General features: G+C 39.5%; 2 protein-coding genes across 7 annotated transcripts in view; one reads left to right on the forward strand and one right to left on the reverse strand.

Moving 5' to 3' along the window:
* Window positions 1-11,454, forward strand: part of PPHLN1 (periphilin 1) — a 72,836-nt gene extending 61,382 nt beyond the window's left edge. For 3 of the 4 annotated variants that reach the window (XM_074870384.1, XM_074870386.1, XM_074870387.1), the window contains one exon: window positions 9,189-11,454. In XM_074870384.1, the coding sequence (XP_074726485.1) occupies window positions 9,189-9,398 (210 nt within the window). In that variant the 3' untranslated portion in view covers window positions 9,399-11,454. Of the gene's footprint in view, window positions 1-4,886; window positions 5,581-9,188 lie in introns of those variants that run through there. The other variant, XM_074870390.1, reaches the window with a different exon arrangement.
* A 3,623-nt stretch (window positions 11,455-15,077) lies between these two features.
* Window positions 15,078-22,037, reverse strand: part of PRICKLE1 (prickle planar cell polarity protein 1) — a 65,822-nt gene continuing 58,862 nt past the window's right edge. For all 3 annotated transcript variants that reach the window (XM_074870393.1, XM_074870394.1, XM_074870395.1), the window contains 5 exons: window positions 21,166-21,303; window positions 20,462-20,665; window positions 19,712-19,898; window positions 18,713-19,576; window positions 15,078-17,336 (listed from right to left, as the gene is read on the reverse strand). In XM_074870393.1, coding sequence (XP_074726494.1) covers window positions 16,480-17,336; window positions 18,713-19,576; window positions 19,712-19,898; window positions 20,462-20,665; window positions 21,166-21,303 — 2,250 coding nt within the window. In that variant the 3' untranslated portion in view covers window positions 15,078-16,479. The remainder of the gene's footprint in view (window positions 17,337-18,712; window positions 19,577-19,711; window positions 19,899-20,461; window positions 20,666-21,165; window positions 21,304-22,037) is intronic.

Genomic DNA, 22,037 nt, shown 5'->3' on the forward strand with positions numbered 1-22,037 from the left:
TTTGGATGGAGCAATAAGTTTACCATGGAGCAGATTTAGGAAATAGCTTTCCATCAATTCAGTATTTTATAAATAAAAAGTTGCAGGGTGGGGTCCTTCCTTTGGCATAAAGCTGATTATTTCCTGTTTAATCTTGAACTGGTGCATTTCAAGTAATGGGATTCTTTTAGCATCCATCAGAGAGGAGAGCTTTTAGGATTTTGTTTTCATTTATGGTTCTATGAAAATACAGTTTCTAGACTTGAAGATCATGATAGAACAAAGAGAAATTAATAGATACATAAATTTTTGCTCTTTCAGAGAACTTTTGGACTTAGCTGCACAGTTGTTTGTAGCTGGGCATTCTTAAACATATAGCTTCTTATACGTGAGATGTCACTGATATATCTTTAAGAGATTATCACTACTTCTGGTGAGGTTTAGAAATTGATGAATTGCAATTGCTGTGGATTATTTGAATTCAGATATATCATCTGCTTGCAGAAGGCACACGCTTTCTACAAGAAGGATATGTAAGAAGTAGAACTTAAACTATTACTGCTGTTTTACCTAAGGAACACACAAGTTAATATATGAAGTAACACTACCCTCATCCAACACATCTGTTGTAAAGAAGCCTATGAAATCTAGGCCACACACAAACTGGTCTCCAAGGGCCTGTAGTTGGTGTTAGAATGCTGTTATTATGTGGTCTGATTGGTTTAGTGAAGAATTATCTCCAGTAAAACCATGTAACATAATAGTCCTTGCTCTCCCACATGGGAGCTACTTCTGCTTGACTGAGAAAGACATTTCTTGAAGAAGTAATAAGGCACTTGCTCTTGCCAAAATGTAACATTAAATGAAGTGTATAGTCATGTACATTTTTGCTGTGTATCGATTCTTGTTCAGTTAAACATTCGCTTAAAGTCCTCCACTGTTGTATTAAAAATTATTAAATACATGGACTTCCTAGCAATATATTTATAGTAAATGTCTTGCTTCTCATTGAAAACTTGTTTGTAGTAATTTTAAAGCAATGAGCAATTATTTGGAAAATGTACGTTTTTGTAAACAAAAACTCAGTTGCTGCACTTTCCAGATACTAATTTAATTGCCAGGCAGTACAACTTTGTATGTGATGCTTTCCCTGTTCACTTTGACTTAAAAGAGATGAGACAGTTCAATAGTTCATATGAGCAGTTCTCTAAATAGTACCAGCTAGGTTGGCTTTTGCTGTGATTGTTCAGAACTATATAGCCTTGCTCTACAGATTTGTCCTTGTTGTGTAACTGGAGCTGGAAACACTGCCATTGTTGAGGACGTCTTTTTAATTGCTTTTTGTTATTTTTTGGCTCTGCTCAACAGTATCATACTAAAGCTGTATGTTCCATCTTTAGATTGCTTTATAAACATTGAGTAAATGCACAAAACCATGAATTTTTTTGTTTGGATGGTGAAGGGAAGAAGAAAGGAGTTGAGGGATGGTGCTTCTCTACAGAGATGATGATTAGAAGTATTGCTGAGGAGCAGAGCCCTGCACAACAGAAGCCATGGGAAGATGAGGCTGATGTGTGGAAGACAAGGCTGTGTGGCTTTGTTGGGTGCTCCTGCAGTCATTGCACTCCTGAGCCAGTCACAAGCTTCTCCTGCGCTGCAGTGGACGCCTCCACCCTGTGCAAAACCCATGGCTTCACTGTAATTGCAGAGGTGTCACCAGGGGCATGATATGAAGCAAAGGAGTATCCAGATGATGTCTTGAGCTTAAACTGGAGATAATGGTTTCATGCAAGTAAATAATTTGGCCTGATGTTTTCTTCCCAGTGTATTAAACAATGTGGAAAAGATGAGAGTTGTGTCTCAGGACCCAGGCCAACTCTTCAGGGTTTTCAGCCTTAAAATGTTCATGCAAACTCAGCAGAGAGTTTGGAACTGTAGACATAGACACCCACTCCCCAGTTTTACAGAGCACTTTTCATACTAGAATTCTACTTTAAAATGAAGCAGGAAGCATTGTTTTAGGCAATCTTCCTCGTTCAAATTAGTTTAATGAAAAGAATAAATAAAAGTGCAGGCAGGAGATGCTGTGGCATAGAAGCAAGATGCTGTAGACCTGCTGAACAGAAACACCATGGCCCTGTGCGGGGAACAGCGACTGGTTTCTGGAGAGTTTAGAGCCCGGTGGCCTCAGCTGCCTCTCCCAGGGGCCCCCTCCCAGGCGCTGCGGGTCCCAGCACCCAGCCCTGCTGCACTGTGCTCACGCACTGACCCCCACGTTGCTGTTCCGGTCCTTGAGGGCAAAGCAGAGTTCAAATTGGAGTTGATGCTTCTTTTAAGATGAGGGCTGTATCAGCATCTATTCCCCATGAGGGACTTCCAGCAGACCTCTCAGTCAGGTATTTGAATGCCAAAAATGGTGGGCTTACATTCTGAAAGCTGATTAAATCTATTAAACCAAGCGCTTGAAACTTTCAGTAGAAAGGGAGGCAGAATTGCGTTTAGGTGCAAATAACCTTAATATTTTGCATATATTCAGTACGTAGCAAATTAACATGAAATTGTTCATTATTACATAGTAGACTAAATAACTTGTTTCCCCCAATTTGCATTTCAATGCATATCTAATTGGTCTATGAACACATTGATTAATGGGTGCAGAAATTATTAGATAGATTCAAGGCAAAATTGTTAGTGTCTTTTTAAGAAAGGAACAGAGTAGACTTGTTGATATTTTATAATTTAAAATTGTATATGGCTATTGTAACCAAGTATTAAAATTGTTGTACGTTAATTTAGCTTTTGTAACCATGAAAAATAGTTCATCTTGGTTGAAAACCAATTTTAAATGTCTTGATCATGAGAATTGTCTGCAAGTGGTTTAATGGCAGTTCTGAGCATTCTTTGCACTGTGGAGCTATAAATTTATATATTATACTCATAAACATAACCGTACAATTACACTGCCACTGCAATAATGAAAATTTCTCTGTACTCTTTCAGTAGAGGATTAGCTTATTGTACTTGAGGAGAGTAAATTTCGGGTAAGCTAGTAAAGTCTAATTTGCATGGTTGAGAAAAATCCAAGATAATATGTAAATAAATTAAAAAGTTATTTGAGGAGAGGTAATAATTCCTTTTTAAAGATGTCTTTGGCAAAGAAGATACTGTGATCCCAGCAATACTGAAATCTTTCACTGTATAGTAGTTTCCCAGTTTACTATAGCTTACGTGCACAATTATAGTGCAAAATCTTACTGTGTATGCAATCATGTTAGAGCTAGGTCTACGTTACAAAATCTTTTAGTATTGCCCTTAGGAATACAAGAAAAATTATAGCTCATCGTCGCTCTACCCATGCCAGGAAATCTTGGCATAGATGTGTCTGTGTTAACAGAAGAGTGCTTTGTCAGACTTCTTTTAGGTCTGCTGAGGAGGGGAAATAAGAAGCTGGCTTATACCACCAGAGGGCTATACCAGCCTAGCTATCGTTTTTTAGCTGGGGGAGCAAAAGCTGTTACCTCTGTCTGGTGTAGAGGAGCCCTGGGGCATCACTGAAGCAAGAGACATTTCAGGCAGTTTGCTCTTTCATTACTGGGGTGTCTAGAGGGGATGTGGTACGGCTTTCAAACTTGTGCTATACTTGTGCTCTGCAAGTTCAAGCTCTGCCTTTGTCAGAAATCAAACAACTACCAGTGAGCATGTTGCTTCTTTCCTCCTTGCATGGGCTATTTGATACATGTGGGATATGTGCCCTTAGTAACTGAAAAGTTTCTGTCTACTGAAAGATAATATATTAAATGAATACTTGCATGAATCACAGATACAAGATTGTGATTGCTGGGCATGTTGTGTCTTCTCAAGGATGAGTTAGTATCTAAGGGTTGCAGGCTGTTTAACATGGTTTCTGAGCCACAACCCTAACTCCTTCCCCTGTGTGAACTGAGAACCTTGAGGGTCTTTGGCCTTCTGGATGAAGAGCTGAGAACAGGCATTTCTGAAGATGAGCGCTGACTCACAAGCACTGATGGTGGGCTGTATACATACGGTGCAGAGCTGCTCAGAGAGCCTAGAGTTGCGTCATGTTGCTGTGAAGGAGTCCTAGTGGAGATGAGAGTGTGTTAGATGAATCTGTAAATGTATGGAATGATAAGAATACTCAAAAATGCAGGGAAGATTGTGGTGAAAAAGAGCAAGGGATTGGAAATTACATAGGAAATCATGGGCATCGATTCCACTTGCTAAATCATCACATCCACTTAATGGATGTGGTCCTCCTCATGCCTGGTGGTCCTGCTTGTGTTTGTGAGCAGAAGTACCACCTGCATTGAAATTAATTTGCCCATCTCTTGCATAAAGCTGCTTGAGCCTTGCATGCACAAGTCTCTTAATGATTCCTATTCAAGAGGCTTTTACACATGTATAAAGCCAAGAGCATTCAAAAAAAGTGTCACAGTCATATTCGTTCAAAACCATAGCTGGAGAAGATAGTTAATGTTGTCTACATTTATATAAAATAAAACACACTCATTAGAACAATTCTCCCAGAAATGAGAAGTGAAGATTCAGTCGAATCCTTTCTGAGACGGAGAAGAGAAATTTGCATCTCCCATTTGCTACTCAGTTGGATGTTCTACCAGCTGTGGACATGGGAGATACAGAGGCTAACGCAGCCTGGTGGGACCAGTCTTCCTGAGGGTCTTTCCAGTTATCAGGGGACTTATCTCGTTTCCCTCTTCTTCAGAGGCTGCTTAGACCAGAAGCTGTAGTTTTAGCTGTTCTGAATGACCTTGAGAAGTTAAAAAGCCTTTCTTTGCACAGACTGTAGAGCTAAGCTGGGGAAACTTGGTGCATGGGTTGAAATAAGGGTTGCAAATATCTCCACTGTAACTTCCCTTCATGTTTTTCAGCAGCTCTGTTGTGCAAAATATACGAGCAGCTTTGCAACAGTTTTGGAGAAGAACATGGGACTGTGCTAGGCAGAGGAAGAAAATGATGCAGACTTTGTCAGTGAGTAGTAGACAAGTCATCAAGGTATCCCCTAGCTAGGTATAATTTCATCCACGCCCAGAGTTCAGATTTATAACAAAGTTTTGGTGATGGTGTTTTCTACCCATCAAATGAGCCATTCAATACATTTTCTTTGGTTTAAGCCAAGACCATTTCTAGTTTATCATTGCAGGAGGGATTTAGCAGTCTTAAGACATGAGCAGTCTGCACGTGCTTGCTTCCACCCCTCTTTCTTCATCATCAGAGGTTAACATCCTAGAGCTGAGCTGGAAGAAGAGAATGTGTGGTATCCTTCATCTCTTTTGCGTCAGTGTCGTAAGTCACTGTTGATGGGGCTTTGAGGGTAACTGTGAAAACTTTGCACAGACACAGATTAGGGAGTTCTCAAAAGTTTCATTCTGCCTGGTGAGTTCTAGGGCTTGATCACCTCCAACCTGGGGGACTAACTCCATTGCTCTAGCTAGATCCGGAAGTAAATGTCTTCTAGTTATTTTTCAACAGTTTTAAGTGCAAATTTTGGTTTAGTTTTCACTACTAACATGTTGCAGGTGCATCACACCTTTAGATTTGCCTAAAGTGCTTGTACAGAGACTAGCACAGTGAAGGGTTGATCTCAGCCAGAGCTTCTATGCTATTATCATGTAAGACTAAAAAGAGCTAAAATGCCACGAGAATAATATAAAAGTAGGCATATTTTTGAGCCTCTGACCTCACAGATGCCAGATGTGCTGATTTTGGAAAACTCTTCAAAGGCAACTTGAATTCAGCTTATATACTTATTCATAGGAAAATCAAGACTATATATATATTTTGTGTATGTGTATATAAAATAAATATATTTATATATTTGGGAATAGAACAGCTGTTTCTGCTTCTCCTTCATCTGCTTACTAAAATGTTACATGTTCTTTCCGTTATCCTGATGCTGTAGCTTAGGTCAGAGAGTAAAAGTATGCTAGGGCCTTGGTAAATGATCACCCTATGGCTTTAGCTATTTTCAGGATTACCTGACGTATATATCAGACAGAATAACCATGTTGTTGGTGTTATTCCCTTTCTTGTTTTTTAATATAAAACCGTTATTTCTTCTTTCCCCACACCTGGAATCATTTTCAGTTTTTAGTTCCAGATGTTTACAGATGAGCTTTCTATGGTCTGAGCTCAAAATCAATATCAGCTGGAATTTTAAAGATAGGGTTATTTTCAAACCTTGTTGGGTCACAAGTTCTTCCAGTATTCTTCTACAACATAGAGCTTTTTTGCTTGTTTGGAGTCTTTCCTGCAGTTTTCTTTCTTCCTCAAGCATTGTATTCTCAGTTTATTTTCCAGAAGATGGATTTTAATATGCCATGTCACCATCCTCTTTTTCAAGAGCTTTGAGTGCTTTCACAATTTTTTCAAATAGTTGATTGTACCATTAAGCTGTAATTAATATCTTCTGTAGTTGATACTCTTGTAATTGATAATCTCTACTCTCTTTTGCAAAACATAGTAACTCCTCTCTGAGGGTTGGTAGCTGTGCACTGGCTTCAGATGTAAACTGGTTTATGAAGTTATTTCCACTTCACAACTGTGGCTTATAGTTCTTTCAGTTGTGCTGATGCATCTGGTTTTACAATTGAATCACTGAATCACATTAATTGGAGGGGAAGTAATTTTGAAAGGGATCATCTCAGTGATGCAATTTACGTTGCAGCTATACAAATAGGTTTATCAGCACAATTGAGAAGGAGACAGATTGCGCCAGGAGGATCAGAATTAGCAGCTGGGGTAGAAAGCTTGTTGAGGGAAAATTGCTCAATTATTGTTAGAGGAGCTGAGCTGTTTCCTTTTGTTTTCTGTTGTTAGAACTGCCTTCCTGCTCCACCTTTGCCCTCTTCCCCTATTTTAGGTCAATTCTATTTTTTTAAAAGTCTTTTGTCACAAAGTATTGAAAACGTTCATCTCATGTATGAAGGTGTTTAGTTTCCAGATTGTTGTGACAGCAGAGTGACTTCTGACTCCTGATACAGTGATGACAATGGCTCTCTTGATTCTCAAGTCTTCTTTTGTGAAAGTTTTGAAGAAAGATGTGCTTAGATTGAGCTAATATTTGTATGCTAAGGGTCAGAAAATGTCATCTGGGTTAGTTCTTTGTGGTGTGAGAGAGAAATAGCAGATAGCACTATTTGCCATTAATTTGAAGACCAATTAAAAGTAGAGCATTTCCTTCAGTTGTAGCTTTGGGTGCCTTCCCATGCAGAAGGCAGGGTGATGTGCCTGTGTTCTCTATTAGTGTCAGGATTTCACTTGTGCTGGTGTTGCACGGCGTCCTCTGAAGACTGACAGTTACCAGGTTTGTTTACCTGTGGAAGATCACACGCATCCTTGGTTTGACCACTTCAAAGGTGATAAAATAGGACAAATAGACATGCAATTAAAAAAAAAAAAAAAAAAAAAAGAGGGCTCTGGGAAGAAAAGACCTTTCAGAAATCATTCTGTGACAGTGCTAGCAAGCATGCTGCAAGTACTTGAAAGGTATGAGTTATCCAAAGTGAAATACCATCTGTCTGTCTTACGGCTAATGAGAGATGGTGATTCTTCCTGAGCTTTTTCCTTGGAAAGAGTCAGAAAAAAAGTAACCCAAATTTACTCTGAAGTTCTCTTAGCAAGTGCTGTGTTTTACTTGCTGTGGATCATGGACTCTGAGAGTCTGGGTTTCGTGCTGATATTTTACTACCAAAGAACTAAACATACAAAGCAGGAAACAAACCTTCACTCAGAAAAAATGCCATGTGTATACCATTGCCACACTTAAGATGTTTAGCTCCAGTTTGTTTTGGGCTGCGCTCTTCTTTTTGACTTCTTAATCTCCATTGAAAATGAGTTTCTTCCAGAAGGTTTTATTTTATTTGCCAACCAGGGTTTGAAAACTGGGTCATGTTTTAAACTATTTTTATAGAATATACTATCAAACATGTGAGAACTGTCTTTATTAAAGGTATCATGTTAAATCGTTGTGTTTCTGAGAATAGTTTAATTTGTGTGCGGAATGTGGGTTTTTTTACTGCTCCTCTGACATGAATATCCCTGAGCTGCCCTTGGACTGGTCCTTAAGAATAAAATGGTGTTGGTGGTGTTTGGTTGTGGGGGTTTTTTTGTTTGTGTTTTTCTTTCTCTTTTGTTAATGGGAAATTGCTTATATACAGTTGTATCATTTGTGTCGACAATATAGATAAATATGAGAGGAAAGGGTCACACATTTTGTAAAAAAACAAGCACACCCTATTAAAAGATACTCTGAAGAATGTCAACATTTTAGCTTTTTTTTTTTCCTCCTAAAAAAATGTACAGAGATATAAAACTTACTTATCTTCGTTCAAAAAGCCAGTGTACTTTCTAAATGGAAATTGGCCACAGAGGTGTGAAAATGAACTGCATCTGGCAGTTGGAAGACTTTGACAAGTTCATTTTTTGGTGGGTGCTTAGATTAATAACCTTAGCTGGAATCTGAAAAAAAGTTTTGAAAGGCCACTGACTGACCTTTTGAAAACCACCTAAGAGCGCTGTCAGATGTTTGTTTGAAAAACAGTTGCAGTGATAATGAGAATTTACTTCTCCTCAACTGTGGTACATAACTGACTTGCAAACTCTTCATTCCCTGCAGTACCTGATCAGACGGGTTCACGTAAACTGTTGCCAGGATTTCTCTTATCCTTAGCGGTTGAATCACCAATGCAGTCAAACTAATTAAAGTCATATTTGTCAAGGACCTCTACAAGAAACAGATATCCAACAAGCAAACATAATTTGGTGAAATTATTTAAACACAACTTGTATTTAAAGTATTAGGAAAGATTACAAAGTTATTGTTGCTTTGTATAAAAATTGAGATTGCTAGACATGCCACAGTTAAATTAATTTTACATATATTTGCAATGAAAATCTGGTTTAGCATTTGCAAGAGGAATTTAATCTCTTTCCTAAAGGCGTTTCTTCCATTAAGAGTTATTTCTTATATCCAGATAGTTCTGAACTAGTCGCATTTGTATTAGCGCAGGTCAAAAGAGAAGGCAAATACATCTTGCAGTTGAAACTTGTGTTAAATCCGGTATTCTTTGTTTGGTTTGGATCTGCAATAGCACCTAACTCAATGAAGGTTGTTGGTGTGTTAATGTAAAGAGTCTTGCAATTAATTGTTTTCTAAAATGTGTTGTTTCTAGGTCTACAGACAAGACTGTGAAACCTTTGGCATGGTAGTAAAGATGCTGATTGATAAAGATCCATCATTAGAGAAGTCCATTCAGTTTGCCCTGAGGCAGAATTTGCATGAAATAGGTGAGCGATGCATTGAAGAACTCAAACATTTCATTGCTCAGTACGATGCTGCCAATCAAGATCTATCAGAATCCTTCAAAGAGGGCTCATACTAAGGACAAAAATAGGCTTTTAGATCCTCTACGTTGTGTATGCCATAATACATAAATCTGCTTTTGCGGGGAAAGAGGAGATCTTGCTGGAGATTTGAACCCAAGCCCTGCCCTCCTCCGTAGTAGCTCAGGTGGCTATATCTTGTTCACTGTGGTCTCCACAATTGTATTCTTCCTTACCTGTACTTGTTGACATATATTCCTTTGAAAGGATGTTCTTTTCAAAAATGCTGTAAAGTGACAAACTATTTTTGAAACCTTTCCACAGTTACCTAGGAAAAAATGTTCAGTCCGATGTATGTGTACTTATGTTTTGATGTCTGTAAGTGTGACTTCAAAAACTGTATTTTTATTAAAATAACAAGAAGCAGCTCTTCATTGGTCAACATGCAGAAATATGTCTTGGGTTTATATTTACTATAGGAAGGGAAGACTTGCAAAATTGTTCACAACCATGATTTAAATTATTTATTATAGTTTAATTTTAAACTTCAGATTCATTCTGTAAAATTACACTAGGGGTTATCTCTAGTCTCTGACTGCCAGAGCAACTTAACTACTTGATATAAGAAGTGCTGCATTTTTGTTCTAATTGCAGATTCTGCAAATGCCTTTTAAATTTTGGTGTTTTCCATATCATGAGTCATTACTAGTAAGCAGTATTATGTAGGGTGAATTCCATTTTTTGTTACTATTTGCTACTAAACGTTTCCTTTGTTACATTTTTGACTACACCTCACAGAGTGTAACTGCAGGCAGCCACTGAACAGGGAAAGGTCCCTTCTCCTACTCTCTCCATCTCCCCCCTTACACCTTCTCACCACTTTTCATCCATCAGTTTTAACAATTGGGAGGCTGTGTGTAATCTTTATTTCCACCATCAAGAAGGGAGCAGGAATTTGGGGTGGCAAGGTGGGGCAAGGAAAGCAGGCAGGACCATCTCTTTAGTAACTCCAGATTATTTTGGATTACGTGAAGTTGAACACTAAGGCCCCAAATTCATCATCATTTCAAACCTAGGTGATTCTGGGTGATGTCTGCCATCATTTTTGACCTGATAAAGCAACTTGTAGTGGGGGAGCAGCAGTTGAGGAGTCAAGAGACTGCCACTGCTACATGATTACGGTTCAGAGATGAAAAATATTTAGGACTCATTGGATTGTGTACAGCTTTACATTTAATAAGGTACTGTTTTTTATGAATGTTTTAGGAAAGGGATAATTTGAGTCCTAATCACAAAGAGGTAAGTATAAGCACAATTGTTTTATATACATTTGCATTTAGAAACACGTGAAACTCTGTAAAAGGACTAATGACCAAAGCTCACTGTTTCCAAAGTGCACAGTATTCTGAAATAAAAAAGTCTTTGAATTCAGCCCCCTTATCAAGATAGCTTCTCAGATTTCATCAGAATGCTGTGCAGAAAAATTAATGAAATAGCAGTGATTTTGCTTGTACAAGGTACTGTATGCATCACAGCATCTTACACATGCAAATCATTATATGGTATATTAAATGTGTATTACATCAGATTCCTGAGATCCCTGATTAGTTTTAATGTCAGTAGGGTGTGGTTTTGCAGTTGGCTTTTGTTGGTTTCTAAGAGTTCACATTGCTCAAAGGAGATGACCTGCAATTTACCTTGTTGGCACCTGGGATTGTGTGGGCTGCACAGTGAGTGGGAATCAGCTCATGGATCCTACAGAACGCTAATTTGGGGAGAGAGAGCGGGGAAGAGAGGCAACCTGTTGTGGCACAGTAGCTAGACCTGACCCGCCCCTTCTGGCAACAACCTGGTTTACCGAGATCAGTCATGAAACCACAGGCAAAGTCTTCTCTGAGGCAAAAGCGTAACTACAGCACTACACTACTTGTCTACGGGACCGAGAGCCTTTGGGGTGTTACATCAGAGTTTCTGCTTTGGGTTAGAAATGCTAATGAAAAAAATGCTGAAATCATGTTTAATATATTTTTTGATTAAAAATGTCCATTATTACTGTACAGTTTGTTAGGAATCTCCTTTACTAGAAGCCTGATTAAATTTACTATGATAAAAGTATCTGATTTTTCAAGTGTTTTTCTGTAAAGTAAGACCTAAGCTTACAATCACAGAATCATAGAATATCTTGAGTTGGAAGGGACCGGTAAGGATCATCGAGTCCAACTCCCTGCTCCTCACAGGACTACCTAAAACTAAACCAAATGGCTAAGAGCATCATCCAGATGCTTCTTGAACTCTGACAGGGTTGGTGCCGTGACCACTTCCCTGGGGACCCTGTTCCAGTGAGCAACCACCCTCTTAGTGAAGAACCTTTTCCTGATGTCCAACCTGAACTTCCCCTAATGCAGGGGGGGATTCATTCCATTTCCTCATGTCCTGTTGCTGGTCACCAGAGAGAGGAGATCAGCACCTCCCCCTCCATTGCCCCCCTTGAGGAAGTTGTAGACTGTTGATGAGGTCGCCCTGCAACCTTCTCTTCTCCAGGCTGAACAAGCCAAGTGACCTCAGCCGGTCCTCATAAGTCTTACCCTTGAGACCTTTCACCATCTTGGTCACCCTCCTCTGGGCCCACTCTAATAGCCTGATGTCCTTCTTATACTGAGGTTCCCTAAACTGCACATGGTATACTTGAGGTGTGGCCGCACAAGTGCAGTGTAGAGTGAGACAATCACCTCCCTCAATCGGCCAGCTATGCTGTGCTTGGTGCACCCCAGGACATAGCTGACCCTTTTGGCTGTCAGGGCACACTGTTGACTCATGATGAACTTGCCATCCTCAACCCAAACCACCAGATCTCTTTCCACAGGGCTGCTCTCCAGCCTCTCATCTCCCAATTTGTACGTATAAGCAGGATTACCCAGTCCCAGGTGGAGAATCTGACACTTGCTCTTTTTAAAAAATTTCATATAGTTAGTGGTTGCCCAGCTCTCTAGTCTGTCCAGATCTCTCTGCAAGGCCTCTCTACCGTTGCGGGAGCCCACAGCTCCTCTTAGTTTAGTATCATCAGCAAACTTAGTTACTGTATGTTTGAATCCTGTTTCTATATAATTTATAAAAATATGAAAGCACTGGCCCTGAAATTGAGCCCTGGGCAATCCCACTGGTGATTGGCCACCAGCCTGATGTAACTCCAGTTACTATAACTCTTTAAGCCCAATCCATCAGCCAATATTCTTGGTTTTTTAGATTAGCTAGTAAGGCAGTAAGATCTTTCAAAAGTTTGTTAAGTTGTCCTTGGCTTAATCCAACTTTTCTTTTGAAATGGATTAAATTTTACTCATGAACTAAGGAGCCTTTTGATTTTTTTGGTAAGTGCCATTTCTGTGAAAGGTTTAATTCACATTCATGAGTGATTGATAGGTAACTGCTTTTCTGTTTAGCATTTGTCATTATGTTGAATGTTCACATTTAACCTTTTGTGATGTATGCTTTGTGTTGAAGTAAAAGTAAAATATTATGCCAATCACTTAAGCAAGAAACATGGCTGTTAGTCTTGCTTCCTGTAGAAGCAAACATATACTTTGAATTTATTTCATATCAATGTAAAAAGTTGTCCTTGGTCTGGTGGCCAGCCTTGATGGAGCTCCTGGGAAGGAGTATTGGTGGAAGGAACCAGATGCCGTGATGGAGGAATTTTTCTTTGTCACCGTTAGAGCTCCTGAAAACAAAATTTACTCATTAATGTCCAGATAGCCTTAAAAGAATAAAAAGGGAAGAGGAAAATGGAGGAAAGGAGCGTGGAAATTCGGTGCTACCTGCTGAGGCTGAAGTGGTTCTGAACAGATCAGTAACCTGACTGGGTGAGTTGGCAGCTTGGAGTGACAACGTAAGCAGTTAGCATGAAAATCAGCAATAAAACCACAACTGTGAAAGGAGCTAATGCCACATATCGGAGAAGGACCAGTTCCTTGACACCCTGTTGTCTGTGCAAGGTTTCCTCTTTTGATGAGGATGTGGATAATGTATTGCCCTAATACTTCTCACTATTATGAAGGCTGTACTGGTTTTGGCTGGGATAGAGTTAGTTTTCTTCATAGTAGCTGGTATGGTGGTGCTATGCTTTGGACTTGTGATGAAGAGAGCGTTGGTAATTCAGGGATGTTTTAGTTACTGCTGAGCAGCGCTTGGACAGAGCCAAGGCCTTTTCTGCCTCTCACCCCACCTCACCAGTGAGTAGGCTGGGGGTGCTCAAGGGGTTGGGAGGGGACACAGCCGGGACAGCTGACCCCAACTGACCAAAGGGACATTCCATACCGTATGGCATCATGTGCAGCAATAAAATCAGGGTGGGGGTATTTTGCCAGGGCTGCCATTGCTCAGGGACTGGCTGGGTATCTGTTGACTAGTGGAGAGCAACTGGGGTTTTTTGTATCAATGGGGCTTGTTTTGGTATTCTTTTACTTATTAAACTGTGTTTATCCCACAAGTTTTCTCACTTTTACTGTTCTGATTATCTCCCCCCTCCCCTTGAGTGTGCAGCTGTGTGATGCTTAGGTGCCTACCAGGGTATAAGCTCCAGTTGGAATATAAGTGCCAGTTCTAATAACACAAAGTTGTTCTAATAACAAAGTTGTACGGCTATCTTTAAACTTAGTGTATCATTTTTAAAGTGGATAAAAATCCAAGTCAGCCCCTCTTTCATTAACGGTGCTTACAAGTACCTGTTATTCTTTCCCTGTCACGAACATCTCTTACCAGTCTATTCCTCAGCAAAACAAAGCTTTCCAAATGTTTTCTAACACTGTTAATTACTTGTGGTCCTGCAGCCCAGCACAGGTAAGGGAGATGTGCGTGCCTCAGAGCAGAGGTATCTAAACTAGCTCTCAACAAGCTGCTTAACCCCTGGAAGGCAACACACTGGAACACGGTTTCCCTAGGCATCGTGCTGTGCAACCCTACCTTCCTTGGCTGGGTCTGGTCTTGAGGGAAAACAGGTCAGAGCTCCTGCCTCGGGCTCTGCCGTTTGGCTGCTAGGAAAGCAAACCTGCCTCAGCCACCACAGCAGCCCGCCAGCTGGAAGCATCCCATGAGCCGCCCATGGGCCCCTGCGATGTAGCATGATATTACTTTGATCAGCTTTCATGTACACAAGACTTGTTTGTACTAGAAAAGTGACTTATATGGTGAATACCACCTCTGGGAGTAAAGGATCTTTTGCTTATTTTACCCTGAAAAATACAAGCAAGCAACTGCTAGTTTGATTTAGCTTTAGCAATAGCTTCATTTTCTTTGGTGTAAGACAATACCTATGTGTCCGTTCCCTCCCTTACTTCTAGTTGCTTTTATTGTAAAACTCCTATACCCTCAAGAATTACAAGCTTAGTTCAATTTGCCAGGCTTCTGTTATTTCAGTAATTACCTTTCTTCAGGTGGTCAGAAGGCCAATGGCTTTAGCATTTACTATCTTAATTGGTGGATGTCTCTGTTAATTCAAGTAACAAATTTCTGCCCTTTATCTAAAAAGTTGGAAGAAGTTTATTATTACTTAACATAGCTCCGGCTCCATATATGAGTTCAAGGCAACTTCTGAGATTACCTACTACTTCGGAGTTTTTTTGCCAGCTTGCCCTTCTAGAACCACCCAGCATCTCTCTTCCTTTATACAGGTGAACTTCAGAAACTATTTTTGGGCAAAGAGAGGAACAATAATAATAATAAAAAAAAATCCACAACCAGAGGAGTTGCATATTTGTTGTACTGATATATTCCAGGCTTGTGTGGTTTTTACATTTATATAGTTTACATTTTGCTTGACCCATAAATAACACTTGCAAGATTAAGAGGGCCATAGCTTAGAGAGTATTTACATAGCCCCACCATGCATACAGAGCTTTTCATACCTAGTAGACAAAATTAAGCTGTTTTGCACTAAACATTTTTCAATATTTTTCAACTTAAAACCCCTGACTAAAATACAAGCAATATTTCATCCATAATGCTGCTGTTAAACCCCTAACAAATCTAGTTTGATATTGTAACAAACTTCTTCAAATTCAGGGATATAAAAATATTCAGCTTTTAAAATTTTAACTGTACAATATGTACATTAGTATTTGCACTGTTAAATTATGAATACATTTAAGCCTATGAAATACTACATTATAAATATCAATGTTTTTTGATTTAGAATTGCAGCTAATACATTTTAAAACCTGGATAATGCATTTGAAAAGACACAATTCTGGAGCCTAATCCTTTAAGCCCTTATGAAAGTATTTGTTACGTAAGTAGATTCATTGACTTAAATGGGGTTACATGCCTGAGCAAAGGACTCCAGCACTTGTACCTCTCTTTCACTGATAGGGGGTGGGGGGCACAGCCTAAAAACCATCACCACTGATTGGCAGCTAAGTCCAACTCCAGCAGCTGAATGAGTATCTTCCTTTAAACAGGCACCAAAAGAAACCCCTTAGAATTCTTAAAAAATTGTGGAGGGGAAAACATGAAAGTTAAATGTGTAAACCATTTACTGCTGCTTTAGGATACATCAAGGCCTCAAGCATTTCAGCTCCCACATTCTGATTTTTGCCCCTTTAATAGTGGACTCTTTGGAAAAGGAGCGTTTTCCCAAATTAAAAAAAAAAAAAACCACAACAGTTTTTGTAAGGAAACCTGAAGGAGGAGTTTTATCAGTGAAGAAAGGGCACAGTATAGAGCCTTCTTTTTCTTGGTGGTAAGAGGAAAAAGTCAAAGATCACCCTGTGTGGGTATAGCTATAGCACAGGACTGACAATTTCATTTATTGATCTCTGTTGAATCCCCTCTCTCAGATAATTCAACATAGGTGAATAGCGAGCATAAAATAAAACGTCTACAAAACATCTGTATCAAGAACTGCAATAACAGTATTCTGACAGCTGAAATGTAATACGTAAACCTAGCAATATCCGAGCAGATCATCATTTGGCATAGTGACATTTCTGAATGTTACTTGTACAATGTAAACTCTGGCAGGGTTATCATTTACACTGGCAAAGCATTAAGAACCTTAGCAACTTGCCTACGTACAATTATTAATATAAAAAGATGTGGTTCAAACTGTAGCTACAGAGTTGACTGGTCTTCCCGACTGTTAAAAACAAATTAAGAAATGATGCAATTTTTTCCTTTGTGTCCCCTCTTCTTCTTTGATTTGGTTGTCCTTTGTCCAAACTGAGAACTAGATAATGCAGTAGTTGGACCAGAGAGGTCATCTGTGTAATAGGGGTATCTCAGTGATCGTGGCTGTGGAATTGGCTGTCCTAGAAAATATCCTTCCTCTTCAGAATCAGATGATGAAGATGAAGTTGAACACCAGGAGTCATCTTCCTCACCATACAATCCAAAAAACTTATCAACCACCTGATTCCGCAGTGCATAATCAGACCTAGTATGGGCATATTGTCCATACAGCTCCGCATTTTGAATATATGCCCGAATCTCACGTGAGCTTCTATTTTGAATAAATTTTTCATGATCCTGAGGGGAGTAGTAACGAAATCTCTCTCTCGGAGAGCATCTTCTTTCTGTGGCCAAGTTAAGTGCATTATCTGAACGAGACTTCCTACTCCTTCTACGATGATGAGAAGGCCGATTTCCACGCTCTTCAAAATGGTAAACACGCCTACGAGTCCTTTCACTCATTGGAGGCTGACGTATTTCAACATTCTCATAACTTCCATTATCAATAACATCATCTGAAAACTTCACTTGCTGTGGTCTAGACTGGGATTTAGATCTTCTCAGTACAGGCATATGCACTGGCTTTTCCTCCGGCAAGACCTTTTCCTGACACAACTCTGAGCTCAGACTCTTCAAGGACTCTGTGCTCCGGTGGAGCATTGAAGAATTCAGAGTTCCCATGTTGCTCATTTTCTCACAGTCCTCTACCTCCAGTTCTTCGAAAGTTTGCAGAGAGTAAAGAGATGGCCGTGGCTTGCTTTCTCCGTCCATTGAAGCCCCTGTGGTGGGAATAGAGAAAAGAGAGGGAAAAAAAATAAATGAGAGGACCATCCAAGAGGTAAGTATTATAACAAAATATTGAACATTTCTTTTCAGTAAAGCAGACCTTTTTAGTGTTATTTGGAACTATTACCAAAAGGACTAGCTTCATAGAAGAATTAAGCTTTGACTTAAAATATTTAAGTATTAGCTCTGATTACTAAAGAATTAGCTAACATTAGAACATCAAGAGCAGAAGAAATTTAATGGGTTTAAAATTTTTAAACAGCTCTAACATGCATACACCTAAGCCTCTAAGAAAAAAAGAATTTCTTAAAATTATTCTACAGTTCACGCTTACCATTTTTAAGGCTAAAATATTTCATGCTTCTGGTATCACTAAGTTCAATATTCCAACTGTTGCTACAGGAAAGCCAGGCTTACTGCCTTGCAAAGAAGGATCCTTGCCCTCCAAGAATCATCAGCAGTAAGTTGGCCTGGTTTATTCCAGATCTGTGCCCAATGACCCTTTATTCCCACAACAACAGCGTCATCTGCCCTGTGACCTTCCCGGGTGCAACACCTCTAGTTCCTCTTCTTCCCGTGACCCTGAATCAAGCTCCCCTCATCAGTTCCTTCATTACTGCTTGGGCAATGCAGCATGTGGTCAGGCCTGAGCTACATGAGGAGCTACAATAATGCAGGTTACAGAAGGAAAGGAATGGAGAAGAGGATACTTAAAATGGGTCTCTCATACCTAACTCTCAGGTTTGGGTTTTTTGTAGAGAAATAGGAAAGGAAGGTTAACACACACACACACACACGCACGCACACACACAGACACTTGCATATCTGACTTTTATTCCTTTGGCTAATTTCAATCATGTTTGACAAGGAGGTTCACAAAAGTGGATTATCAGTTTCTCTTTAGTCAATGAAGAAAGATAATCTTATAAACCTCATTTCCTAAGCCTAAACAGGTTACCATCCTTGCAGATTTTCTACATACTTTTACAAGCAATCATTATATTACCTGAAGTGTTTTGCAGATTATTTTTAATATTACCCTAGTATATAATGCAACTTCTTGTACTTAAGATATGGAAAAAATAAATCTTCATTTGCTTAAAGCGGTCGTTTGTATAAACAAATGCATAATTCAAGACCATTCTTACTCTGTTTATGGATTTTTTTGTTATAAGCAAACGAAAGAGAATTCAAAAGGAAAGAAGAATTTAAATAGAAATTGCAGAAATGTATCTTGTGGAAGAATATGTGCATGATAAAAGCTATTGCATACTTTACATGCATCTCTTGCTACTAAAGCTTTTTAGAAATCAGAGATATGAAAAGTTCAAAACACTCCATCAAAACCAGTCATTTTTTCCCCCATTACCTGTTATGTTAGACAAAGCCAAAGAATCCATTGAGTCTCGAACACTTTGTTCTTGCTGTTTCAGGTCAGACAAACATTCAAGTGAACCTCCGTACCATGGTGTTTGGTCATGTTTGTATCCTGATGCCCCATGTTCCATGTCTAGCTCCTGGATTTTCCTGCTGCTGGCAGGGCCTGGGTGGCTGCCATACGCAGAGTCACCCAAGCCATCTTGTGACTGGGCCCAGTACATGTCTGATTGATACTTCTTACTTGCTAGGCTTGGATTATTTTTTTTCAAGTCCAACTTGCTCTTGACCATGCTATCAGAAATCCAGTGTTCGCTCGATCTAATGTCTACTTCAGTGGGCTGCTGGAAGAGGCTTTTATCACCAAACTTCAGAAGAAGTTGAGTCATGTAGTCTTCATGTTCAGCCCATTCTTCAGGGTCTTCAGGCGTTTCTTGCTCTACTCTTCCTTTCCAGAAGTCTTCATTAACAAAGCTTGCCTCTTCCCTTGAAAGGCTTAAGTCATCCAGTTTACGAGAAAGAGTATCATCAGCATTGCCTGAAAGACCAGGAAATTTGTAATTGAGGGCTGGTGAGAGGAGGAGAGACTGGCGGCACTGGTCGGCTGACCGGCTGCTTTTTCCCATGCGAACACTCCTCCTGGAATCTCTGGATCGAGCAGACTGAAATGCAGAATCAGAAGAGTCGGAGGCATGAACATCCTCTCCCAAGCTGCAGGTTTTTGAACAGTAAATCTGCCCTTGCTTTGGAAGGAAAGGGCAGCCAAGCAAAGAGGTCTTGCACTGAGCACAAGAAAAGCAAGTCTCTGTGGCATGCCAGTGCTGTCCATCGTAGGTCATCTGAGCGTGGTCAACACCTGGGAAGGGAGAAAAAGCAATGCTTTGGGTTTCTCTAAAAAAATGCTTGCAGAATCCACACTTCTAGAATGTGAAATGATTTCATAAATTGACTTTCCCTTAATTTGTAAATTTAATGCTTAAAAAGAACATACCAATGTGTTCCCCGCAGGTCTCACAGTATTCCGCATAGAGAGATTCAAAACAGTTACAGCAGAATGGTCGCCCATCCTTCATGATGTATCTCTGTCCACCCAGGATTGTTTCACACTCGAGGCAACAGAAGTGCTTCATGTGCCAGTGGCGACCCTCAGCTTCTGTACACTCATCAGCAAAAATTATCTTTTCAGAGATAAGAAGTAAACTTTTAGTTAAGTGGCCAAAACCTCACCTTGGGAGTTAGAACATGCGAAATATCCTAATTGTGCAGTTCATACGCTAAGTTTATTTTTATTTAGCTGCCTCTTGAATACAAAGATAGAAACAACAATCTCCCATAGCAACTGCAGCTTTCTGACCTTTTCTGTAACAAAAACAAAAAAAAAGGAAAAAAAAGAAAAACCTGTCCTTTTTAAAGCAAAACACATAAAGGAAAACGTAAGAATGCAGCCATTAAAGAAACTATCAGGATGATATTTTGGAGTACTTGTACAGATCCTTTTTCTAATTAAATCTACAACATTCAGTTCTAAATACAAACAAGCACGTGCTTTCTAAATACCATCACATTGCCTGTATTATTGCCAATTTGACAAGAAATGAAACATCCTTCAGCCTTCAAACACATCTATGCAGCAGAGTCCTGACTTCTTAAACAAATGCATCTGAAGTTAGTAATTGCTCAAATAATGCAGTTTGTTAGTCAAACAGGAGTGTAGATTGGCTGTAAAATGTGAATTATTTACCTCATCGCAGGCTGAACATCGAGGTTTGAGAAGTTCAGCATGGTGTCTGCCACAGTGGATTTTTCCATCTTGGTAGAAGTAAATAAGGTCAACAAGCAGCTCGTTACACGTGAAGCACACAAAACATGAGGGATGCCAGCACACACCAGGCCCAGCTCTTGACGCAAAAACTGCAACTTCACCACCGTTTACTTTTGTACCACACTAGGAACAAAAGCAGAAAGTGAACACACTTCTCATCCCAAACTACTACCTTCTAGCATTTAAACGAAGTTAAAACACCCAACCTAATATATGCAGGTTTTATTCCAAAATTCTGACAAGAGGGAAAAAAATATTCTCAATTTTAGTTTAAACAAATTCTGTGCATCAACAAACCTTTTGCAAATAGAAGTTCATTTTATATATGATAACATTTTTAAGCATATGCCTGTTTTTCATTTGTCATTACTTCAGTATGAGTCAGCAACAAGTTTTTTTGAGTAGGAATGAATCAGATTCACTTCATTCCCAGTACCAAAGGTTGTGTTTTGCTTAAGCAAACACTACCTTCTTTCTATTTACATGCAGTTTCAAAAATAATCTTTTTTTTTGTGTGTGTGTGTGTTCAGACATAGACAGAGATAAGCCTACATTTAATATTGAGATACTGTAGTTTTCCATTATTTAGCCCGCTAGTTGGCTTGTGGCACCAGGAGTATTACCTGTTCACAAACCGCATGCATCACTGCTCTTGAGAGTAGTTTAATAGTGCCTCGGCCGAGTGCCTCCTTTTTGCGCTGAGAACTGAACATCTGCAGTTCCTTCTTTTCTTCTTCGCTTAAAGACTGGCAGTATCTCACCTTCCAGTGAAAACACAGGAGAACTTATTTTAGATACTGAGCTTTTAAAGTAACAGTTTAATAAGTAAGTGCATATATGCAAGAAATTCATTTGGCGTGCTGGCAGTCATTAAACTTTTCCAATTTGTCTTCTCTACTATCTTGGTATTTAGCTAATATGGCATAATACAAAAGTAATACGGAGAAGTGATTTTGTATTGCAGGGAAAAAACCCACTACACTAAACTAAGGAGTTGTCTAGGCAAGAAATAAGATTTTAAAAAGCCAAACCAAAACCTGCTGCTATCCTAAAATAATGGAATGAACCTAAACCAGCCATAACATTGCCCTTTAGATTTACGGTTAAGTGCCCGCAACTAAGTATTGCAGTATACACAAGATCTTAAGTATTGACACCCCCGCCCCCTTTCCTTACAAAGAGCTTGTTTGTTATTTCCACTTCTACTCCAAATTACACTGCATATCTGAGATGCAAACCTTTTACTATCACAAAGCATCCTTTTTGTGTGCTACAATGCAATTCCAGGAATTTGTAGGTTCCTGGTAATTGGTGGGTGGCTGCAAACACTATAAAACCAACTTGTGTTAAGTTTATTGCAGTGACACCAGCCTCCATAGCAAGCAAAGGCAGTGTCCTTCCAGACAGCTCTTATCTGCTCACAAGCCAACCGGACAGCTAAACAATGGACTCAGTGTACACACCGTGCTGCTTTATAGGTCAGATGCCACTGCAG

The sequence above is a fragment of the Strix uralensis genome, chromosome 5 (assembly GCF_047716275.1).
Source record: "Strix uralensis isolate ZFMK-TIS-50842 chromosome 5, bStrUra1, whole genome shotgun sequence".
In the NCBI taxonomy this organism is placed as follows: Eukaryota; Metazoa; Chordata; class Aves; order Strigiformes; family Strigidae; genus Strix; species Strix uralensis.